This window comes from Fistularia commersonii, chromosome 16 (genome assembly GCF_037954325.1).
Source record: "Fistularia commersonii isolate RoL2024-O1a breed Wild chromosome 16, RoL_Fcom_v1.0, whole genome shotgun sequence".
Classification (NCBI taxonomy): domain Eukaryota; kingdom Metazoa; phylum Chordata; class Actinopteri; order Syngnathiformes; family Fistulariidae; genus Fistularia; species Fistularia commersonii.
Genome location: NC_141299.1, coordinates 12,853,664 through 12,875,451, shown reverse-complemented (window position 1 = coordinate 12,875,451; position 21,788 = coordinate 12,853,664). Strand labels below are relative to the sequence as shown.

The following is a 21,788-nucleotide window of genomic DNA, read 5'->3' as shown; positions in this document are numbered from 1 at the left end:
GCACTGGGAAATATGTTCTAAGGGGAAAGGTGTGAAATGGATACCGCATTACTTTCCTATTTCATATCCTGTTGGTTCATGTATTGGTAAAATTTGTATAAATCCACTTATTTTCCTATAAAAGGAACCTTTATCTCAGCTGCACTGCATGGAGTGAGGGGAATGAAACCGTTTCAAATAAAAATGATAATAAAATAAATAAAAAACAGTAATGATTTGATCCATTACGATTACTTGTTGTGTCCGCGAATGCGACATAATAAACCGTATTTGCGCCTCCTCGTGGTGAAATCTCACACACGGGTTGTTGATTAATAAAGTAATGCCTTATTTCCCGCAATTAATTGAATGTAAAGGCGCCAACAACTTCGTAATATGACACATCTGTCAACAAAATAATTTGAAGAATGTTTTTTTTTTTCTCTTTTTTTCATCGGCACCAAGGCAGCCCCGTGTCGACTTGGATGAAAAAAAAACAGCCTCAATTGACAGCGTTTGATCGCAGTAGATTGTTACTTATTAGTCCACGCCCAGACCACCGAGGGAACACGGAGGAGAAAAGGGGTTGCAAAAGTAAGCTGAGGAAAAAATCCTGCAACTGCACTTCTCTTGAGGAGCAAGAAAAGCTGGACTGATGATAATGGAACTGTCGCGTGGATCCCAGAGAAATCCTGCGGGGTGGTGGAGACCAAACAGCTGCAAGGTATGTTTAAAAAGAAATCTATCAGAAAACTCAATTTTATATGCAAGGTTCCTTTTGGTTTTTAGATATAAAAAAAAGACAGACTTTGGTGCATTTTTACCCTCCCTCTTCTTGTCAGATAATTTAATATTATTTTTTTTTGTGTAGTTAGTAGAGCTGCATGTGCTGTATGTACCAGATGACCAGTGGAATGTAAAGCTGAATAAAGTCCCAGCAGAAGCCATCGACAGCTTTGTTTCTGCTGGTTTCATCAGGTGGAAAACTTTATTTTAAGATTTCTGTTGTTGTCGTGTTGCTCAGTATGATTCCATACACGGACAAAAATATCAATACACAATAGTTAAAGTGTTTACCATTAACAATCGTCATATTTTTTGCATACAGCAAATTCACTCTCAAGAAGCAAATATCTCGTATCAGGGGTTTGACAAGTATTTTGTGAAAAAACCTGAAGATGAGCCGTATATCTGTTTCTATGGCATCTCACTCCCCTCAGGGGTCACCACAGAGCATCAACCTCCTCTATCATCTAACCATGTTCTCTTTATCCTCTTCTCTCACACACACATAATAACTTCACGTTCTCATTCATTTTTCTTTATTTGTTTAATAGCATGTTTTCCCCAATACATGCAGCTTAAACAACAATGAAATTATAGGCCCAAAATATTAACGTGAGAGGGAGGAGAACAAAAGGAGATTTTGAAAAACCAACACACCACTCCTTTAGCAAAAATCATATATTTATGAAAAACATAAATAATTAATTTAGAGGATTTTATTTAAATACCAAAACATATTTAAGGTCTTAATTTTGTCTATAAATGTAATTTTGGCACAATTGCCCGTAAGTAAACTTGTATTTTGATGTATGGTGGCGTACCATAGCGTTTTATCACAATCAATTATTTACTGTTTTTTTGTTTTTAACACTTTGCCATTAGGGTGCATCCTGATACCACCTTGAAAGCACTGAGGAGCGAGCTTGAGGTTTTTCTTGGCAGTGAGCGAAACATCGACAAATTCGCCTTTCTGAAATGCATGGGACGCAGTTTGGCTCTGGTGAGTCCATCTGGCTGTAAAATTTTCAAGAGTTGTTGTCTTTGTGTGTGTGTGTGTGTGTGTGTGTGTGTGTGTGTGTGTGTGTGTGTGTGTGTGTGTGTGTGTGTGTGTGTGTGTGTGTGTGTGTGTGTGTGTTTCTTCTTTTACAAGGCAGTTTGATTAACAAGTTACTATTCAGGCAGGCTGCACTAAGGGGGGTAATGTTTGCATGTGGGAGGGAGAACACTGGCAAACAACTGCGTTGTCTTTGGTGTCACAGGTCAAAAGCAAACAGGAGAAGGATCTAAAAGTAAAAACCTTCGCTCCGCCATATGTATGTAGAACCCCTATTGCATATTTGCTTGCACAGTTGGTGTCTCTTGTGGATAAGCCACACTTGTGATGCTCTGATTTCTTCCGGCAGGCTGAACAGCCAGAGCTCTACCTCCTGCCTGCTGGGGAGGAGAGCAGTGTTTACTCCCAGTCACTCTCACCAGATATCAGTAGCAGCTCTGCAGATCAATCCACTTTCTTCCCTCCCAAGATGTGGAACTTGCCAGCAGAGACAAAGGAGCCTGTTAAATTCCCCCACATTCATCAATGTTCCCATCAGCCCCTTCCCACCTCCAGTCTGGAGGAGGAAGAAGAAGAAGAGGAGGAGGAGGAGGAGGTGGACGGCGAGGAAGGAGATGATGAGCCGCAGGACGACACCTCGTCTGAAGCAGAAGGAGAAGTCGATGAGAAGGTTTTTTCTCCGAGGAAGGTTGAGTGGAGAGAGAAGAGGCAATGTCCAACTAAAACACAGAAGATGACGTCTATTTCACAGAATAAAGGTGACCATTAAAGAACACAACCTTAAATTCTACCGATCCCCATCTTAGTCAGTTTTGCAGCCTCCTGCTAAGTGTTTGTAGCAATACAAAGCACAAAATGATGTCTTGTCTTCTTCTGCATCTTGTCTTTGCTTTAATTGTAACTAACATTAGATGGAACACATGTATGTCCTTGCAGGCATTTGAGCTAGATTACAAATAAAATAGCCAGATTTGTAGTGTCTATTTCAAAATCTGATTAAATTGAATTCGACTTAATTCACTGAAATCCTCAAATGTAATTCATAATAAAAATCTGGCTTGAACACTGAAATGCACAAGTCTTGGAGATGAGTCCTGAAAAAAAGTTACTTCACCAAGCCAGAGTTACCAGAGCACTCGAGTTATTAAGTTAATTTCTGCTTGTCTTTCAGTCCCTTCCATATGAACCCGAAATATCAGGACTGAGGGTAATGTTTAAAAAAGTTTAAGACAACTTTGATAACTCACCAGACAGAGATGTGATCATGTACTGCACATCAATTGGCTTTATTCAATATCATATCAGAAAAGAGTTTTTGTTTCCGAGTCTCAGATGCTTGAATATGTATATCTCACTTCATGGGTTTAGTCATACTTTAAATGTTTCTGCATCTGAACTGAAGCACTCAGTAGTGGCAGTTTTACATTTGTTTTAAGGATGTTGTGTTCTCTGACTGCAACAGTTCAACTGTGTGAAGTGAGTTCAGCTGCGACGAAGGAGCCGCAAAAGGAAGAGGGAATCAGCAGAAACAAGAAGCTCTTCCACAGACAGAGCCGGGTGGCCGAGTCTGCAGACAACAGAGATTCGGGCCTCTTCCTGACAGATGGGTACCGCGCTCGTGCTTCAATGCGTGTACTTCTCGTAGAAAGCCAGAACTTCCACTGTTTCTCAGTCATAGAACTGTGTTCTGTTTCCAGGGTTGGGAAATCACAAGAAGCACCAAGTTATAAGACGACCCAGACAACAAGTGGGGTATGGCGTCACACGCAGCCGTCCGGCAAATCCTCTAAAACATCTTTTTCAGTCTTGTCAATTGTAATGGGTTATAAACTTTTTAAGAGAAACTGTGTGTAAGAGTTTTATGCAGCTTTTAAAACAAATGTGCTGTGAGTTGTTCACTGTGGTGATGAATTCCTCTGTCAGTTGTGGGGGTATTAGAGTGCGTAATGTCATTGAGGTGACCAAAGAACTGGAATCTCGGGGAGTTGTAAAACACTTTTCAGAGAGACTCTTGTTATATTTACTGCCTGTTTTCAAGGTGACAGAGTGCCCAGCTGTGTTGTCTCAGCCAGTCCGATGCACGTCTCCCCCTCCAGTCATCGACGTGCCCGTGGCCTCCAGTGAATCTGCCAGCTCATCCATCCTTCAGTTAAACAGTAGGCTGTCACTTTTTGGGGTCGTTACCAAAGATTTGTTATCATTACTTGTAAACATGGTGGAGATTAGTTGTTTTTTTTGTTTTGTTTGTTGTTGTTTTTTTTCCTGGAAGAGGAGGAACTGATTGAAGGAATCAGACTGATGAGGGAGGAGAGAAAGCAGCTTGAGTGGACAAGACAAGAACTGCTGAGAAAAGGGAAAGACATGTTGGCCCAAAACAGACATCGTAGGAACCAAGGTGAGTCCAACTAAAAACAAGATTCTTTTCAATTTATTTATTAGAGAGTTCCACAAGGGAGCAACAACACAGTACTCTTTAGCAAAAACCTTTTGGGATAATTTCTAGATAATTTACATTCCTATTTTTTGTCTTCAGCAGTTTTATGACCAGGGATTTCATGCATTTCTAATACTTGCCAGATGAACTGTTTATGTTACATTTATTACCATTCTCCTCTGCATTTCTAAATTGAATATCAGAAACTACATTTAAGTTCCAGTCCTTGTGTTTTTCAAGCCCATCTTCAGTTGCCTTGTGTGAATATTCTGGTGAACAACCTCTGCTTGGACATTCAAGTGAGAATTAATGAAGTATTTTCTTATTTGAAAGTACGTGACAGTTGGAAAAAGAAGTACTTTGCAGCAAAGAAGGCCACTGCACCTCTGGAAGAAAGCCTGAGAACCTTGAGACAGGAACTGGAGACGTTTTACAATAAACTTTTGCACCAACTTCATGCTAGAGATAACCGAGGGAAGCCGAGGAGGGAGGGGCGCTCCTCTGTCAAAGTTAGTCCATTTTTATTATCATGATTGAAACATGGGCTACATTGCATGGCTAAAAATGATTGGTTGCAAATTATTCCAATTACTTATTTTACTTTTCTGATATCATTTTAATCACTAAGTTATGATTTTGGAAAAAAAAGAACAGTTTCCTACCTTGATTATACAGTCAGTGTTTCTATTTTGTTCAGGTTTTCTCTTCCTCTTGTCTAAATATGCTATTTGGTGTTTATAGAATAAGCTAATCATGCAGATCATGACAGAGAGTTATGAGATTGACAACCTGAAGAGGAAGCTAGAAGATGCTGAAATGAAACTGGTAACCGAAATGAAGGTAGATGTCAAGTATAGTTCCTCCTACTTTGTAATCCTGATGTTGCTGTTCTTTAGTCCAGTTTTGTCAAGATAACTTATGAGAAGTTCAACCTCTCTGAGAGAACATATAGAACACATACATATCTAGTTTGAAACAATCATGTTTATTTTTATGATGAAACCGTAAACCCACAAATCATACACTGATCCTCTCAGCTAGTTTGGTGTCGAATTCAAATCATTTACATAAATATTTTTTCGACAAACTGCAGCTGAGGAAACAGGCCTCCACAGAGCTAAGGGCGCTGAAGGCAGAGCTGGACCAGAAGAAGAGTCAGTCATCTCATCCTGCAGCTGTGGCTCTGCCAGGCTTTGGAAAGACCACATGGGACAGAGCACCAGTCCAAAACAGCTCCCTCTGAATCAGCACATTTCACTAAGCTACACTGGCAGAAACCGACTGCTACACCATAGGGGTCGGGGGGGATTTTCTATTGATTAGGAAATAATGTATTCAAAAACATTTTTGTACAAGGTTTCAGGTTTTTTTTTTTATTTTATTTATTTACAACATGGGATCAGTCAGTTTAAAGTGTTGTTATTGTGACATGTATGTTTTCTGTCTGACTTGCTTGTTGCTTAATGTACATTTCACTTGATCTACAAAATAAATGACATATTCATTACTGTTTTATTCATGACAGACAGAAAAGCGGCCTGATCTTGAGCTTTACGACAGGCATTCAAAAGACACATAGTAAAGATCATCCTTTTCACAGAATCAGTCTCTGGAATGTAAGACAAAATTACATTCAAAAGCAGCTATAAGCTGAAGAGCAAGTATGCATCTCTAAACTTACACCCTGTTAACGCAACAAAGACATTTGTTGACTAAGTAACAAAACAGGGGTGGTGTGAATTTCTGCAGGAGCAGCAAGCGTATCCTAGTTAGCATCCCAAGAGGGCATTCCACATCATTGTAGTCCTCTGCCTGGCAACAGGATCATTGCTGTAGTCTAAAAGGTTCCCGTTCCACATGCCAATGCCCCTCAAACGTTTCAATTTCACAAGATTGGCTTTGCGACACAGACTCTCAGGGTCATCGTACCAAACTTGGTGAATTTGACCTTCCTCATCCTGAGAAACAAATTTGCCAATGATTAACACCCAAACAAATAAAGACAATGGATCTAACCTGAGGCTAACCACACAATGAAGATATCAAATGAGATTTTTTTTTTCACCTAAAATCTAGGAAAAATCACCTATTTTTTCAAAAAAATTAATTAAAATATCATGGCTTGGTTCCTTGCAATTATCTGAATTTAAATCGACATTACAAAATATTGTTAAATAAAATAACCTGTCCCATTTTTTTGTGTAATTTATAAAACTGAGGAGTCATTCCTGCTTCAAACTAACAACATACATGGAAATGTGTCATACCTCATAATTAAAGTAGGGGGCCTGTTGTTTGCTGTCCCACAGCCTGCCAGATAATGAGCTGTTGAGCTGCTTCATAATCCAGCTGTATGGTTTTTGCTTCCCGGCAGCGTCACTGCAAGGAACTCCACGGAAAGGTACTTTAGCAATAGAGCAGACCCCTTCCTGGTATGTGAGGGGACATAAAGGAGTTAGCAAATAGCATTAAAAGTAAAACTGACAAATATAAAGCAAACAAAAGAAGAGAGTATACAATAATATAAAAGCTAAATAATTTACAGAAGAGTGTTTTTTATACATATAAAGGACAGCTCTGTGTATGTAGAATATGATATAGGTAATGAGTTAAATAGTTAAATTGGTTTATTTGATTTGTTTTAGCAAGTTTTTTGAGGATTTAATTCTGGTAAGTCTATAGGTTAATTTTTTTATCATATTAATATTGTGAGTGGTTTTGGAAATATATAAATGAATAAAACCAAGAAAGGAAGAAAAAAAATATTCCCTTCCTTGACAACATAACAAAAATATATTTGACTATTACCCAAGAAGGTTTTTAAAATATTAGGACACCTGGGCACTAACATTTTTCACAAATTCAAAATAAACATTTTGCTTGACTGAGGATAATTTTCATCACTAATACACGCAATGCAGTATTGAGTTTTCCATGGTTCAAAGAAAATCCATGTACTCTTTGAGTTTTTCACTCGCTATTTTACACCACATACTCATCATGGCATACAAGTCACCCACCGAAACATATTGACCAACCACACATTAGCAGACTGTGACAAAGTTACATTCACAACATCTCACCTGGGAAAAATTGAGGCAAGGATAGTCATAGCCGTACCAAGGCACACCCATCACTAGCTTCCTGGGGTCAATCTTCAGGTCTAAATAATCTCCATAGGCTTGACAGACAGACAGACAGTCATAAATTACCGCAGAGCTTGAAAACACTCAACCTTTTTGGTCATTTCTGTTCCTGGTACAGACCTTGGAGTGTCTGATTGAGAGGCGCGTTTGCCATTGCAATACATTCTCCTGCGATCTGGCTCTGCTCATCATAAGACATTACAAACAGCAGATCACAGGACTTAGCAATACTGATGTAATCATAGCAGCGCTTATCGATACAGTTTGGTGACCAGGCAACATCAAATGACACCTAGGGATCAGGATAAAGTCAAAATTAGCAGGCAGGTCTTAGACAGCTCCCAGCACTTTGTCACTCCACTGTCCCTCTTGTGCCTGAGAAATATTGGTAAAATATCATCCTTCACCTGAGAACCTGGGATCTCCTGGTGGAACGCTTCAGTAGTTTCTTTAACCAGGCTTGTCAAGGCAAAGTACTCTGGTGAGCCCAGTTCTACGGCTTGTTCCACGTCTAGATTGATCCCATCCATGAACTGACGCCGAACTAAGTCGAGCATCTCTGTTATCCATGCTGTCCTGTTACTTTGGTCGACGATGTATGAAATAGGAACATCACCTTTCCTTACCAAAAGAGAATATCAGAAAAAAGTGACACCATGATCAACAGGAGGTTGTGCACTAAACCATTTGAAAGTGTTGAGGAGGTTTAATGTCAATTGCTCATGAGACTTTATACTTTATATCCCTACCTTTCAAAACAACTCTTGCTCCTTTGGAATGAGCATAACACATGAGTTCAGCATCATATTTTCCAAAGGCAGCCACTGTTGTCACCACGCTCCAGTTGTAAAACTTCCAGGACTTTCCCCCAACGTCGAAGACAAACACCTAAAAAATAAGAACAGGGGCACCAGGTTTAAATGTTGCAACCTAAACGCCATTTGTCTGGGAGGGTGTGAGTGAAGTTCTCACTTCTCTTTAATATCTTAAAAGGCAGAACTGATGAAATCTGCATGGGCACTTAAGAGGAAATATGGCCTCGGTATGGTATAAATAATTTCCACTCAGCTAATTTTTGATTGTTTTTTTAGCAGCTGCAAGCATAACTCACATGGATATGTTTGATTCTGCAGCCACATATTTGCAGAACTATCTACTCTTGTTTTTAAATTTGGAGGGTGGGGGGCAACAGATAGCATGTTTATATGTATTAACCCTCTCAGGCTCAAATTAAGTTGTGGCGTAATTAGCTAAGTAGCATTTAGCTGTCGCAAATCTGCAACATCTGCCTGGAGAAGGTTAAGAGTTTGAATGCATTTTTGCCTCAAGAGTAACGTAAACAAACTTCTGCAAACTCAAGTGTAAGAAGTCGTCAAAATCCCCCTCGTTTAAGACAGATATTCAAAATCTGCATGACTATCGAGGCAGGAAATTAAAAGCGGTTGATTTCTAGGCTAGAAATCAGCCGTTTTTAGCAACTGCTCGAAATTCTAGCAAATAACAACAAACACAGCACGAGACTTTGGCCGGTATTTCTCTCAAAACGACGAGCTCAAACTACCTCCAGGTCTTTTTCCCCTTGTATCTGCTGGCAGAGCTCCGTTCTCTCACACGGACAGGCTGTGGGCCTACACAACGAGACCAAAGACATCGAAAACACAAGAAAAAGAAGCATTGTTATTTTTGTGTTTATGTATGCTAAATAATCAAACGAGAGGTAATGCAAGTCGAAGTATGCCTCGCTGTGTGTCGGTCATCACAGTCCCGCCTCTCAGTAGGTTAACTCTGAAGGGGAAGAAAGTTCGAGTCTGTCCCACTTTTATGTATTTATTCTGAAATACATTTCGGAAATACTGCTCAGAACTCAAATATCGTCCTAACATTCCTTTTCAGGTGGGGAAAATGCATGAAAATCAGCCTTGTCGGGTGACAGTCATTCAACAACACGATCTCGCGAGATTTGCTCTCTCTCTCTCTCTCTCTCTCTCTCTCTCTCTCTCTCTCTCTGTCGCTCACACACACACACACACACACACACACACACACACACACACACACACACACACACACACACACACACACACACACACACACACACACACGTCAATAAGTATTCGATCCCCCTGTGATTTTGCAAGTTCTCATGACGGGGTCTTAAATTGTCGTCGTTGATGCATTTCCATTGTGAGAAATAGAATTAAAAAAATCACAGTGTTTGATTTACTAAATTTTCCCCGATTTATATGTAAATTACAGGGTCAAAACAGTATTTGACCCCTTGCTTATTAGCCAGATTTCTCACCCTCAAAGACCTGTTCCTCTGCTTTAAAAGACTCTCTGCTCATCATTCTGATTGACTAGCACTATTTGAGGTTGTTAGCTTTTTTTAAAGACACCTGTGCAACTCACAATCTGTCAAAAGTGTGGCAGCCAACTTGGGTTGATTTCCGATATTTTTATTTATTTTATTCTGTCTCTCACAGTGGAAATGCACCAACGATGAAAATTTTAGACCCCTTCAAGATTTATAAGTGGGAGAACTTGCAAAATCATGGGGGAATCAAATACTTCTTGACCTGTGTATATATATATATACATATATATATATATATATATGACTTTCCTTCTCACAGCTGCAATAAGTTTACAGAATTCGTTCCTTATGATTTTCCTCTTTGAATTTTGTATTTTGTGTTCAAGTCAACTTGAAGAGTTATTTTCACCTCATTGTACACAAAAAACAACAATGGAAAGGGTTAAAAATGCAGTAATAATGATAAATAAAAAATATAAAAATAATAAATAATAAAACTTTTTCATTTTGGAGACCATGATAGAAATAACAGTATGTTGTTTTTCATACAGTCTGTGGTGTTTGTACAAAAGATACCAAAAGCCAGGTTACAATAACCTTTTCTGTTTGTGTCATCTTTCATTATTTTGTATGTTTAAGCAGCATGACCAGGGCAAGGCAACACCAAGGACAGGATACTTAGTTAATGATACATGACAATACATGTTCAGCCAACAATTTTAGACTTTAAATGGAAGCAACCAGCAGTGATCTGTCACAGCCAGTGCGACACCAGCCATGAGATTACTTGTACTTGCCCTCGTTGTGGCCTTTGCAGGTGAGTAGACTTTAAGTTTAAATGTGTGCCTTTAAACTGAAAGAAGACACCGTAATTAAATAGTGCTGAAACTTGCAAAATCAAAACCTGCAGACACTGTTATTAGATAGTGCTGAAACCTGCAAAATCAAAACCTGCAGAGTTATAGTTCTGTTTTCAAAAAGCATGACTTATTTTCAAACAGAAGAAATATTTAGTTTGGTCTGGAATAGAAAAAGCAATAATGTTGTAATATCTTAATTTTTGAAATCTATCGATCTTTTTTTCTTTTTTTTCTCGATAATTGTTTATGAACTTGCAGAATAACTTTCTTTTCTTTTTCTAGCTGGTTACCATGTCAACTTAGGTAAGTGTTTTGTTTTTGTTTCTTTTTTTCCTTCTATTTCTTTCAACTACAATATGGAAGGGCTGCCTTATAGTGAATTGGCCAATTGTTTCTGATGGTTAATATCATAAAAACAAATTGCTTTACACTACATCTTCCATCCGTTTACGCTAAAGGCCGATGTGGCTCTGGGGGTTAGAGTCGTTGTCTCTGAACTGAACGTACTTGGTTCATGAGACACTCAAGCCATAAATGGTCCCCTGGTGCTGCTTAGCGGCTGCCTACTGCGTATGGGTCATCCATGATAGGTTAAACGCAGTCCAATCTTGCTGATGTTGTGCTGTATGTAAAACTAAATGTGACAAAATAAACATCTTTCTTCTTCTGGACTTTTTCTGTGCCATTGCTAAAAAGTCAAAACACCACATTTCTTATTCTTTTCTATTATGACAGCTCCAGAGTTTGCCATCGGAAACACATATTCATACAAATATGATGCAATCCTCTTGGGTGGCCTTCCAGAGGAGGGTCTGGCTCGTGCTGGAGTGAGAGTCAGGAGTAATGTTCTGATCAGTGCAGTGACTCCTGGCACATTCATTTTGAAGGTAAAGATAAATCACACATTCTCAAATTTTGAAATTATGTTGTTTTTTTTTTTCAATTTAGTAAAAGGCAAGCATCACTCTGTTATTTTTCTATGCAGCTTGAGGCACCAGAAATCTTAGAGTACAGTGGCATCTGGCCTAAAGATGGTTTCATCCCAGCCCCCAAGCTCACCTCAGCTCTGGCTGCTCAGCTCTTGACACCAATCAAGTTTGAGTACGCCAATGGAGTCATCGGAAAAGTATTCGCCCCGGCTGGTGTCTCTGCTACTGTCCTCAATATCCACAGGGGAGTCCTCAACATCTTCCAAATGAATCTAAAAAAGACACAGAACATCTATGAGCTCCAAGAGGTATGAAAAAAATCATTTTCTTTAGCTTTACAACTAGAAGTACAATCCTTGGACAAGCCTCTATTCACAGTATTTCACTATATTTTGATCTGTGTCAATCAGCCAGGGGTACAAGGTGTGTGCAAGACTCATTATGTCATCAGCGAGGACACCAAGGCTGAACGTATCATTCTGACCAAGACCAAGGATCTGAACCAATGCCAGGACAGAATCATCAAAGACATCGGTCTGGCTTACACAGAGAAATGCTCTGAGTGTCAAGCTGTAAGTTACATTTTTCAGTTTAAACAATGAAAAACTACTAAAGCGAGCTGTTGTAAAAAATATTGTAAATTCTTTCTTGTTGAAATCTTCTTTTTGAGGCTTCGATATGAGTGAAGAAATTCAAGTCCAGTAGCCACAACAAGAAGATTTTGACAAGATTTCACCATGACACGGATGACTGAGAACCTTCATAGACTTGTAAATTCTTTGTTTGTCTAGAGTACGAAGTCCCTGAAAGGAACTGCTGCCTTCAACTATGTCCTTAAACCATTACCTGCTGGAGCTTTAATCCTTGAGGCGTCTTCTAGAGAGCTCATTGAATTCTCGCCCTTCAACATTTTGAATGGTGCTGCCCAGATGGAGGCTAAGTATGCAATAAAGATTAAAAAAAAGTTCAGAATGACCTTTATCCAAAAAAAATTCCAATAGACACAAGTATTAAATGTTTGTCTATTTTTACAGGCAAGTCTTAACCTTCCTGGATATCAAGAAAACCTTAGTGGAACCCATTAAAGCTCAGTATCTTCACCGCGGATCTCTGCAGTATGAGTTTGGCAGTGAGCTTCTCCAGACACCCATCCAGTTGCTGAGGATTAGCAATGTTGAAGCTCAGGTGCAGCAGTCAATATATTCTCTTAAGAAAGATTCGCTTGATTTGCTCTCTGGTGTCATTGCTCTATTGTGTATTGAAAATACTTTGTTCAACAGATCGTTGAGGTTCTGAACCACCTGGTGACCAACAATGTGGCCAAGGTCCATGAAGATGCACCCCTGAAGTTTATCGAACTCATCCAGTTGCTGCGGGTGGCCAGTTTTGAAAACATCGAGGCCCTCTGGACTCAGTTCAAAGCTCGCCCCGATCACAGGTAAATGTTACCTTGATTTGTCTTTCTTTTTGCCATTGAGTTAAACTGAGTATCTTTACGTGTTCCCTTTGAATGTACTCTTGTCAAATCCCAGCGTTTGAATATAGGGCTTTTTAAAACTCAAACCTCTTTCTCTCTTTTCTCCCTTCCGTCTTTCTTTCATCATTTGATGCATACAATTTTTTCCTTTTACAAACAATCACTGTAACAATATCCCTTTTTCTAAGGCACTGGATTCTGGATGCTATTCCTGGTATTGGTACCCATGCAGCTCTTAGGTTCCTCAAGGATAAGTTCTTGGCTGGTGAGCTGACTACTGTGGAAATTACCCAAGGTCTATTGGCATCTGTGCACATGGTGACAGCTGACCTTGAGACCATCAAACTTATGGAGGCAGGTCAAAATTACTTGAGATCTTATCTAAATCCAACAATAGGAGACCTGAGACACAAAACCATGCTATATTCATCATTCCTCAGACTCTTGCTGCAAATCATATCATTCTGAAAAACCGCGTCCTGCGTGAAATTGTGCTGCTGGGTTATGGCACCCTTGTTGCCAAATACTGTGTGGAAAACCCCACCTGCCCCGTTGAGCTTTTGAAGGTAAGTATAGTTCACACATTTATCTACTATAGCTGGGCCGACTTAATATCATCACTGACGGAATTCTGTTTCTGAATTTTTCGCAGCCTATCCACGAACTTGTCATCCAGGGTGTTGCAAAAGGGGAACATGAAGAAATCATTATTGCTCTTAAAGTTCTGGGTAATGCTGGACAGTCAGGCAGTCTCAAACCAATCATGAAGCTCCTGCCCGGGTTTGGTTCTGCAGCAGCTAATCAACCACTACGAGTCAAGATTGAAGCTATTCTTGCCCTGAGAAACATTGCAAAGAAAGAACCCAAAATGGTTAGAATCAGTGAATTTGCTTCGACCCTTCCTTCTATAAATTGTATTTTTCAAGCCATTTAATTACCCTACATTCATGATTGTATTTTTTGTTTTTGTTAATTAGATCCAGGACATTGGTGTTCAGTTGTTCATGGACAGGGCTCTCGACCCAGAGCTTCGCATGGTCGCTGCCATTGTGTTGTTTGAGACAAAGCTACCCATGGGTCTGGTGACTACTCTCGCTGATGCTATCTTGAAAGAAAAAAATCTGCAAGTAGCCAGCTTTGTCTACTCTTACATGAAATCCATGACGAGGAGCACCACTCCTGACCTTGCAACTGTGTAAGAACCATTGTAAAATTTCAGCTTGAAACTTTCAAATAATGACTGAAATACAATTTAAATACAAATGTGAGTTTACACTTTTTGCTTTTAAATCTCATTGCTTAAAATTCCATAATGCCTTTATTTACTTTTCAATTTCAGAGCTGCAGCTTGCAATGTTGCTGTGAAGATCCTCAACCCCAAATTTGAGCGACTGAGTTATCGCTTCAGCAGAGCCCTTTACGTCGATGCCTACCACAGTAAGAGGATGATAAAATCATGCGTCTCTCAAAATTTTTGATGAAAACTTTTGATTTGATGGTTATTGCGTTTTGCTCTGCAGGCCCCTGGATGGTTGGTGCTGCTGCCAGTGCCTTCTATGTTAATGATGTAGCAACTATTCTTCCAAAAGCCGTTGTGGCCAAAGCTCGTACCTACCTTGCAGGAGCTTATGCTGATGTTCTTGAGGTATGAAAGAAAAAAAGTCACTCCTCACTTGAAAATCTCGTTTTTGGACTAAGAATGACCACAAACGGCCATTATATCCAAAATATTAAAGACATTATTAGAATTGATTCAATTGAATATAAACAGTAGATTCACTTGAACACCACTTCCTCAACACAAGGTTGAGAAATACATAGTGAGAAATATTCTAGAACATCCCCAAATCCTGACACATCAGATTTGACATTCACTTTTTAAAATTGACTGTGCCTATCAATAGTCAAAAAACATTTTAAGAATATTTGCCCATTAAATATCCCTTTTTAGGTTGGAGTGAGAACAGAAGGAATCCAGGAGGCCCTTCTTAAAATCCATGAGGTTCCTGAGAATGCCGACAGGATCACCAAGATGAAAAAAGTTATGAAAGCTGTAAGTTCAGGATATGATGCATATGTTGACATTTTCAAATCTTTAATCAAAGCACATTTTCTTTATAAAACCAAAGCGGTGAACTCTGTCTTTTTTATTACCGAATACAGCTCTCTGATTGGAGGGCCCATCCCTCTAGCCAGCCCCTTGCCTCTGTGTATGTGAAATTCCTCGGACAAGAAATTGCATTTGCAAACATTGACAAAGTCATTGTGGATCAGGTTATTGAGGTAATATTTCTATGATTACATGTCCCATGACAACAATGTAAGACTCACGTTTCAAAGAAAAAACATTTCTCATAAACAGTGTTCTTTTAACAGCTTGCAACTGGCCCGGCAATTCAGACTTATGGGAAGAATATTTTGGATGCTCTGCTCACTGGCATTGGAGTGCATTATGCTAAACCACTGCTGGTTGCTGAGGTTCGTCGCATCCTGCCCACTGCTGTTGGCCTGCCAATGGAACTTAGTTTCTACACTGCTGCAGTGGCGGCTGCATCTATTGAACGTATGACTGGTTGTTTTAGTTTCACAATTGTGCATTTGAAAAATGTATTCAACTTATCACACCAAATCTATACTATTTTTGTATAGTCCAAGCAAAGGTCTCACCACCTCTACCGAAGGACGTCCATGCAGCCCAGCTCCTTAAAAGTGATATCAACTTGAGGGCTGGACTTTCTCCAAGGTAACTGTGTGTCTGGTTAAACACAAAATTTATTTTTGTCATTCCAAGCAATCGTCGACGGAGCTTATGTTGTTTTTTTCTTGCAGCATCTCCATGCATACCTATGGAGTGATGGGCGTAAATACTGCTTTGATCCAGGCTTCCCTGCTTTTAAGAGGCAGAGTTCACACAATTGTTCCAGCAAAATTGGAAGCAAACATTGATTTGATAAAGAAAAATTTCAAGCTGGAGCTTTTGCCTGTAAAGGGTATTGACAAGATTGCATCTGCACTGTAAGTATTGTACCTTTTTGTTACAAGATCCCATTAATATAGTGGCAATTTAATTTAGTTTTCTTTACACCATGTTACTATCCAACAGTGTTGAGACTTTGGCTATTGCGAGAAATGTTGAGGACCTTGCCTCTGCCAAAATAACACCATTGATACCACTTGAAGTTGAGGCTCAGGATAGCCTCTCTTCAAAGATTTCAACAATGGCATCCTCTGAGTCTGGTAGCATGGTGAGAGTGACTCCCTGGCTTCAAGTTCTATCCTGAAATTCTATGTTCTATAGTCTGAGCTTGAATTCTGATGTGTTTTTTTTACAGTCAGCATCTTCTGAAATAATTCCTGTTGAAGAGCTCAGCGAAATTCTCAAAAAAAATAAACACAGGGCCTTTGAGAAAAAGATGTGTGCAGCAAGTGAAACCTTTGGGATAATGGCATGCACTGAGATTGAATCTCTCAGTGCAGCATATATCAGAGACTCTCCACTCTATGCTATCATTGGAAAGCATGCTGTTTCTGTTGTGGTTTCTCCAGGTATGTAGAATATTTAAATGAAAATGACTTACTTATGTGAAGAAAAATGACCTTCTCTTTCTTTTGTTGTAGTCGCTGGACCTGTCATCGAAAAGATCGAGATTGAGATCCAGGTTGGAGACAAAGCAGTGGAAAAGATCATTAAAGTCATTAACCTGAGTGAGGAAGAAGAAACTCTTGAAGACAAGAATGTCCTGATGAGACTTAAGGACATTCTCGTTCCTGGTCTGAAGAACAGAACTTCTTCCAGCTCCAGCAGCTCGCGTTCGTCAAGCTCCCGTTCCAGCTCCAGCTCAAAACTTCAGTCAAGCTCGTCGTCCTCATCTAAGTCTTCCTCCAGCTCGTCTCGCCAGAGGAGCAAGATGGTTGATGATGTTGCAGCAGTGGGCAAGAACTCAAAAAGGGTGAGTCGTAGATCTAGCAGTTCCTCTAGCAGCCAATCAGGTCTTCAGTCGAGATCTTCAAGCAGCCGCTCATCGAGTTCAAGCTCCTCCAGGTCCAGTGCCCTGTCAAAAGTGAGACACAGTTTGACCAGTGAAAATGTTAGAATCAGTCTTAAGTATGCACATGAATTTTGAACTGTCACTTTTATTTCAGCAGGAGCTGTATGACATAAAGTTTACAAAGAACCACATCCACCAGGTATTGATTGTTTCAAAAATTCAGTCATATAATTTACTTTGAGGAAGCTTAACAAATGTCCTCCTTATTTGCAGCATGCACTCTCCACATCCCGCCCCACCAGCAGGAGCAGTGCCTACAGCTTTGAGGCCATTTACAACAAGGTGAGTTGTCACAGGATGACAACTGTATTCTATTTTCAATGACATATAAGTCACTGATTTCATCAAATGGTTTGCACTTTCAGGCCAAGTACCTTGCAAACACATTCAATCCAACGGTGACCATTCTCATCCGTGCCGTGAGAGCCGATCATAAGTTACAGGGGTACCAGATTGCTGCATATGTTGACAAAGTAACTTCGAGACTGCAAATCATTTTTGCCAACCTAGTAGAGAATGACAACTGGAGAATCTGTGCTGATGGTGTGATACTGAGCAACCACAAGCTAATGGTACAGTTAAATATTCAATTTGGACTGACTTGAATTGAGCCAACAGAAACGGTTGGGATCTGATATCAAGTGTTTTTTTGTTTTTTTTCAAAGACCAAGATTGCCTGGGGTATTGATTGTAAGCAATACGAGACTGAAATCATAGCTGAGACCGGTCTTGTCGGTCAAGTGCCCGCCTTCCGCTTAAAGGTGTCTTGGGAAAAACTTCCAAAATCCATGAAGCACTATGCAAAGAAGTAATACCACACTCTAATACATATTTCCTATTATTGTAATGATTTGATATTTGCTTATTGATCAAAAGACACTTTGCTATTTGACTTTCCATTTGTTTTATTCAGGCTGACTGAGCTCATTACTCAGATATCTCAGAGCATTGGAATAAATCAGTTAAAGGCCAAGAATGTTCGCAATCAGATCAAATTGACAATTGCCATTGCCAAGGAGACAACCCTGGATGTTGTTCTGAAAACACCAAAGGTGCAGTGATATTAATTATTTTAAAGAAACAATGCAAATATCTACGGTGCAATCATTAAGAAAGCATGCAGAGCCCGAACTGTTCTATGATAATGTTACAGAGGACCATCTACAAAGTTGGTATGGATCTCCCTGTTTCTTTGCCAATTGGAGATACCGCTGCAGAGCTCGAAATATACCAGGAAAGCTTGTCTGACAAGATCGTACATTTGGTCACAAAGGCTAATGCAGGTAAAAGCACTTAAAGTAGCAGGTTTACCTGTATTGTCAGGCTAGTTATATCATATCTAACATCTGTACTTATCGTTCTGCTTGTTTCAGCTGTGTGTTCCCTGGTCAGAGACACAGTGATCACATTCAACAACAGGAAATACAAGAATGAGATGCCACATTCTTGCTATCAGGTCTTGGCTCAGGATTGCACCCAAGAACTTAAGTTCATTGTTCTACTGAAGAGAGACCATACACATGAACAAAACCACATCAATGTGAAGATAGCAGACATGTAAGGAGATAATTCTCTCTATATGGTCAAAAAGCTGTCTAAAAAATAGCCTTTAATTCACTATTTCCATTCATATTCCAATAGTGATGTTGAACTGTATCAAAAGAATAATGCTGCCATGGTGAATGTCAATGGAGTGGAAATCCCGATCATCAACCTGCCATACCATCATCCAACAGGTTTCCTCTTTTATGAATAAGAATTTAAAATTCCCCAGTGAACTGCTTTTAAAAACCAATCAGGTATTACTTGCTCCTTTTTCAATCATTTCAGGCAAGATTCAAATCAGACAGAAGGGTGAGGGCATTGTTCTCCATGCTCCAAGCCACGGTCTTCAGGAGGTCTACTTTGATTTGAATGCACTAAAGGTAACTACTCAATTCAAAAAGCACTAATGAGGTGTGTTGATAATGTAATGTAGTTTCGAAAACACTGAACCACTTTGTTTTCCTGTAGGTTAAAGTTGCAGACTGGATGAGAGGGCAGACTTGTGGACTCTGTGGAAAGGCTGATGGGGAAATCAGAGAAGAGTATCAAACACCTAATGAACGCGTCACCAAGGATGCAGTCAGTTATGCTCACTCTTGGGTTCTGCCATCTCAGAGTTGCCGGGATGCAGCTGGTAAAACAAACCCCTAACTTGTCCTTTCCATATGTTATACAAATGCAGGATAGTAGATTTTAGTACATAAAGAAATATTTAAAAACAAACTTACACCAAACTTTATTACAAAATAGATGACATAAAAGTACATAGACCTGAGTATGGAAATGGAGCTAGGGATGACAGGTGGTTCACTGTTTTCCTTTTTGTTCTATCCCTTCTTAGAGTGTTTCATGAAGCTTGAATCTGTGAAGCTGGAGAAGCAAGTGAACCTTCATGGACAGGAGTCCAAATGTTACTCTGTTGAACCTGTGCTTCGCTGTTTACCCGGCTGCATGCCAATCAGAACCACCACTGTCAAAATTGGCTACCACTGCCTTCCCACGGGTTAGTCTACCAAAAATCATGTCTGATCTCATAACTATATTCTGTAGCATCTCATCACTTTATTTGTGTCCTGTTGCAGATTCCACCATTAATCGTTCCGAGAGTCTCAACGGCATCTATGAGAAGAGTGTAGACCTGAGAGAAAAAACCGAGGCCCACCTGGCATGTCGCTGCACCAGTCAGTGTGCTTAATCTTTTCATCCATTCCTGTATTATCGAATTGTTGGCTCGTTAAGTACTGTAAAGCACCATAAACAAATAAAAAAAAATCAATAAAATATAGCAAGTGGTACATGTGTTATGTGAACTTTGTTATAAATTTGTTATTTGTATGTGAGAGGGAAAACAAAGTCTCTGCTTATTCATAAAGTGGATTTATATATATATATATATATATATCATCATATATGATGATGATATATATGATGATGGGCGAAATGCGAAGAAATCCATGTCCAGTTGCCACGACAGACAAGATTTTGACAAGAATTCACCATGACCTGGATGAATAAGAACCTCCACAGAAATAGTGACAGTTCACTGTTTCCAAATATGTAAGCTCTGCAAATGTAATCAAATATGATTCTTAATTGAAAATATATTTTTCATACTTCCTGGTACGATAAAAATAATGAAAAGAAAATATTAGTTTTTTCTGTCCATATATATACATATTATGTTAGATAATATGTTAAATTGTTAACCATGTTGCAAAGTTCAGTGAATGCGCTAGAAATGTCTAATATGACAAGTGGGACGAGAAAGGTATATGACCGAAGGACTTATCATACCAGAGTTAATGAAAATATATATTTAAACCATTCAATATTTATACCCTCCATCCATCCATCAAATTTCTTCCGCTTATGCGGCATCAGGTTGAAACTCCTCACTAGTGGAACAACAACTCAACTCTGAGCCCGTCCGGAATGACCAGGCTTCTCAACCTTTCTTTGAGGATGATCCCAGGCGCCCTGTGGAGGAAACTCATTTTGATCGCTTTTATCTGTCGCTGTTTTCTTTCACTCACTACATAGGACCATAGATGAGGTTAGGAACGTATTTCAACTGGTAAATTGAGAGACTTGACAATCAGCTCAGCTCCTTGTTTACCTCAACAGACAGAAGTAGAGTCAGCATCCCTTGCTGATGCCACACTGATCTACCCGTCAATCTCCTGCTCCATTCCTGGTCTTGTTCACTCATGAACCAGACCCAAGACATCTGAATGCCTCTACTTGGCATTCAGGAGCTCCTTCCTTGACCCACAGAGGGCATTCCACCTTTTTCTATCTGGGGACCATGGTTTCAGATTGGGGGATGCTCATTCTCATCCCAACCACTTCACACTGCGAAAAAAATACAATCCAGGGGCACCAAGCCTGACTCCCCCAGCACCCTGGCTATGCTTAGAAGTTTCCTTCACAATGGTAATGAATAGAATTGTTGAAAAGGGCAGCCTCAGCTGATTGTAACCATCACTTGAAGAAATTGAGATTTACCACCAGAAATGAAAACCAAGCTCTGACACTGGCCCATATCACCCCTCACAAGTTCACAAAACATGTGTATTATGGTTGAGCAGACTACTAAGGCTGAACAGGTAATCCACTGTTCTATGACCAGGATGAAAACACTGCTCCCACTGAGTCCACTGTTTGACTATCCAATGGACCCTCCTCTCCAGGGTCCCTGAATAGAGTGAACCAGGGAGGTTGAGGGGTGTGATTCCCATGTTGTTGGAACACACTCCTTGATCTGAAAATCCCAGGGGCACTGTCCCAAACATCCATTGGGTCTAGACATGGTGTTTGCCATGAACAATCTGTAATTATCACAGAGCTTAAAGGGGGTTGTAGAGGTTGTCTCACACAATCACATCCTTCCAGTTCACACTGTCCCCCAGGATCCCCAGGAGGAGCATTCTCTAGCGCAGGGGTGTCAAACTCATTTTCACAGAGGGCCACAGTAGCATAATGGTTGCCCTCAAAGGGCCACATGTAACAGCAACAAAATGTAAACAAATGTAATGTTACATATACATTTGCCTCTGTGTAAAAAAAAAAATTGTTTACTAGTTGCTCTGCTACAAAGCTAGCTGTCACTGCTGCAGTGTTTTTGGATGCGGCTTTCATGAACACATTCTGTTGCCATTTTAGTTTGCCCTTTAATTCTTGGACAATTCGCTGTTTTTCTGGAAGGCTAACTTTAG

General features: G+C 39.8%; 3 protein-coding genes across 4 annotated transcripts; 2 read left to right on the top strand and 1 right to left on the bottom strand.

Annotated features, from left to right (window-relative positions):
* The first annotated feature begins 443 nt into the window (after nucleotides 1-443).
* Nucleotides 444-5,786, top strand: spata1 (spermatogenesis associated 1). Its single transcript, XM_086161257.1, has 12 exons — nucleotides 444-703; nucleotides 851-957; nucleotides 1,648-1,765; nucleotides 2,025-2,078; nucleotides 2,169-2,577; nucleotides 3,282-3,426; nucleotides 3,517-3,571; nucleotides 3,858-3,975; nucleotides 4,089-4,214; nucleotides 4,587-4,762; nucleotides 4,995-5,093; nucleotides 5,347-5,786. The coding sequence occupies exons 1-12, from the start codon at nucleotides 635-637 to the stop codon at nucleotides 5,494-5,496; spliced, it is 1,626 nt and encodes a 541-aa protein (XP_086017383.1). The 5' UTR covers nucleotides 444-634; the 3' UTR covers nucleotides 5,497-5,786.
* Nucleotides 5,611-9,325, bottom strand: ctbs (chitobiase, di-N-acetyl-). 2 transcript variants are annotated; one of them, XM_086161259.1, is made up of 8 exons: nucleotides 9,138-9,325; nucleotides 8,961-9,027; nucleotides 8,149-8,287; nucleotides 7,807-8,015; nucleotides 7,520-7,691; nucleotides 7,337-7,434; nucleotides 6,521-6,682; nucleotides 5,611-6,211 (listed from the first exon to the last, which is right to left on the bottom strand). In XM_086161259.1, exons 3-8 carry the CDS (start codon nucleotides 8,189-8,191, stop codon nucleotides 6,023-6,025), a joined length of 873 nt encoding a protein of 290 aa, XP_086017385.1. In that variant the 5' UTR covers nucleotides 8,192-8,287; nucleotides 8,961-9,027; nucleotides 9,138-9,325; the 3' UTR covers nucleotides 5,611-6,022. The 2 variants fall into 2 exon arrangements, with proteins under 2 accessions (XP_086017385.1, XP_086017384.1); XM_086161258.1 differs by having other exon boundaries at nucleotides 8,961-9,325.
* Nucleotides 9,326-10,490: 1,165 nt separating this feature from the next.
* LOC147225999 (vitellogenin-2-like) lies at nucleotides 10,491-19,819 on the top strand. The gene is given in 32 exon segments (XM_086161260.1): nucleotides 10,491-10,545; nucleotides 11,309-11,460; nucleotides 11,559-11,810; nucleotides 11,913-12,074; nucleotides 12,294-12,442; nucleotides 12,537-12,687; nucleotides 12,783-12,940; nucleotides 13,168-13,333; nucleotides 13,420-13,545; nucleotides 13,632-13,850; nucleotides 13,957-14,174; nucleotides 14,319-14,416; nucleotides 14,500-14,624; nucleotides 14,931-15,032; nucleotides 15,143-15,262; nucleotides 15,356-15,542; nucleotides 15,629-15,722; nucleotides 15,809-15,994; nucleotides 16,083-16,224; nucleotides 16,312-16,525; nucleotides 16,598-17,106; nucleotides 17,215-17,310; nucleotides 17,394-17,600; nucleotides 17,694-17,836; nucleotides 17,942-18,080; nucleotides 18,182-18,311; nucleotides 18,402-18,585; nucleotides 18,670-18,764; nucleotides 18,859-18,953; nucleotides 19,042-19,207; nucleotides 19,415-19,613; nucleotides 19,615-19,819. Coding segments are annotated over 32 exon segments (5,193 nt in total). The 3' UTR covers nucleotides 19,769-19,819.
* The last annotated feature ends 1,969 nt before the right edge of the window (nucleotides 19,820-21,788 follow it).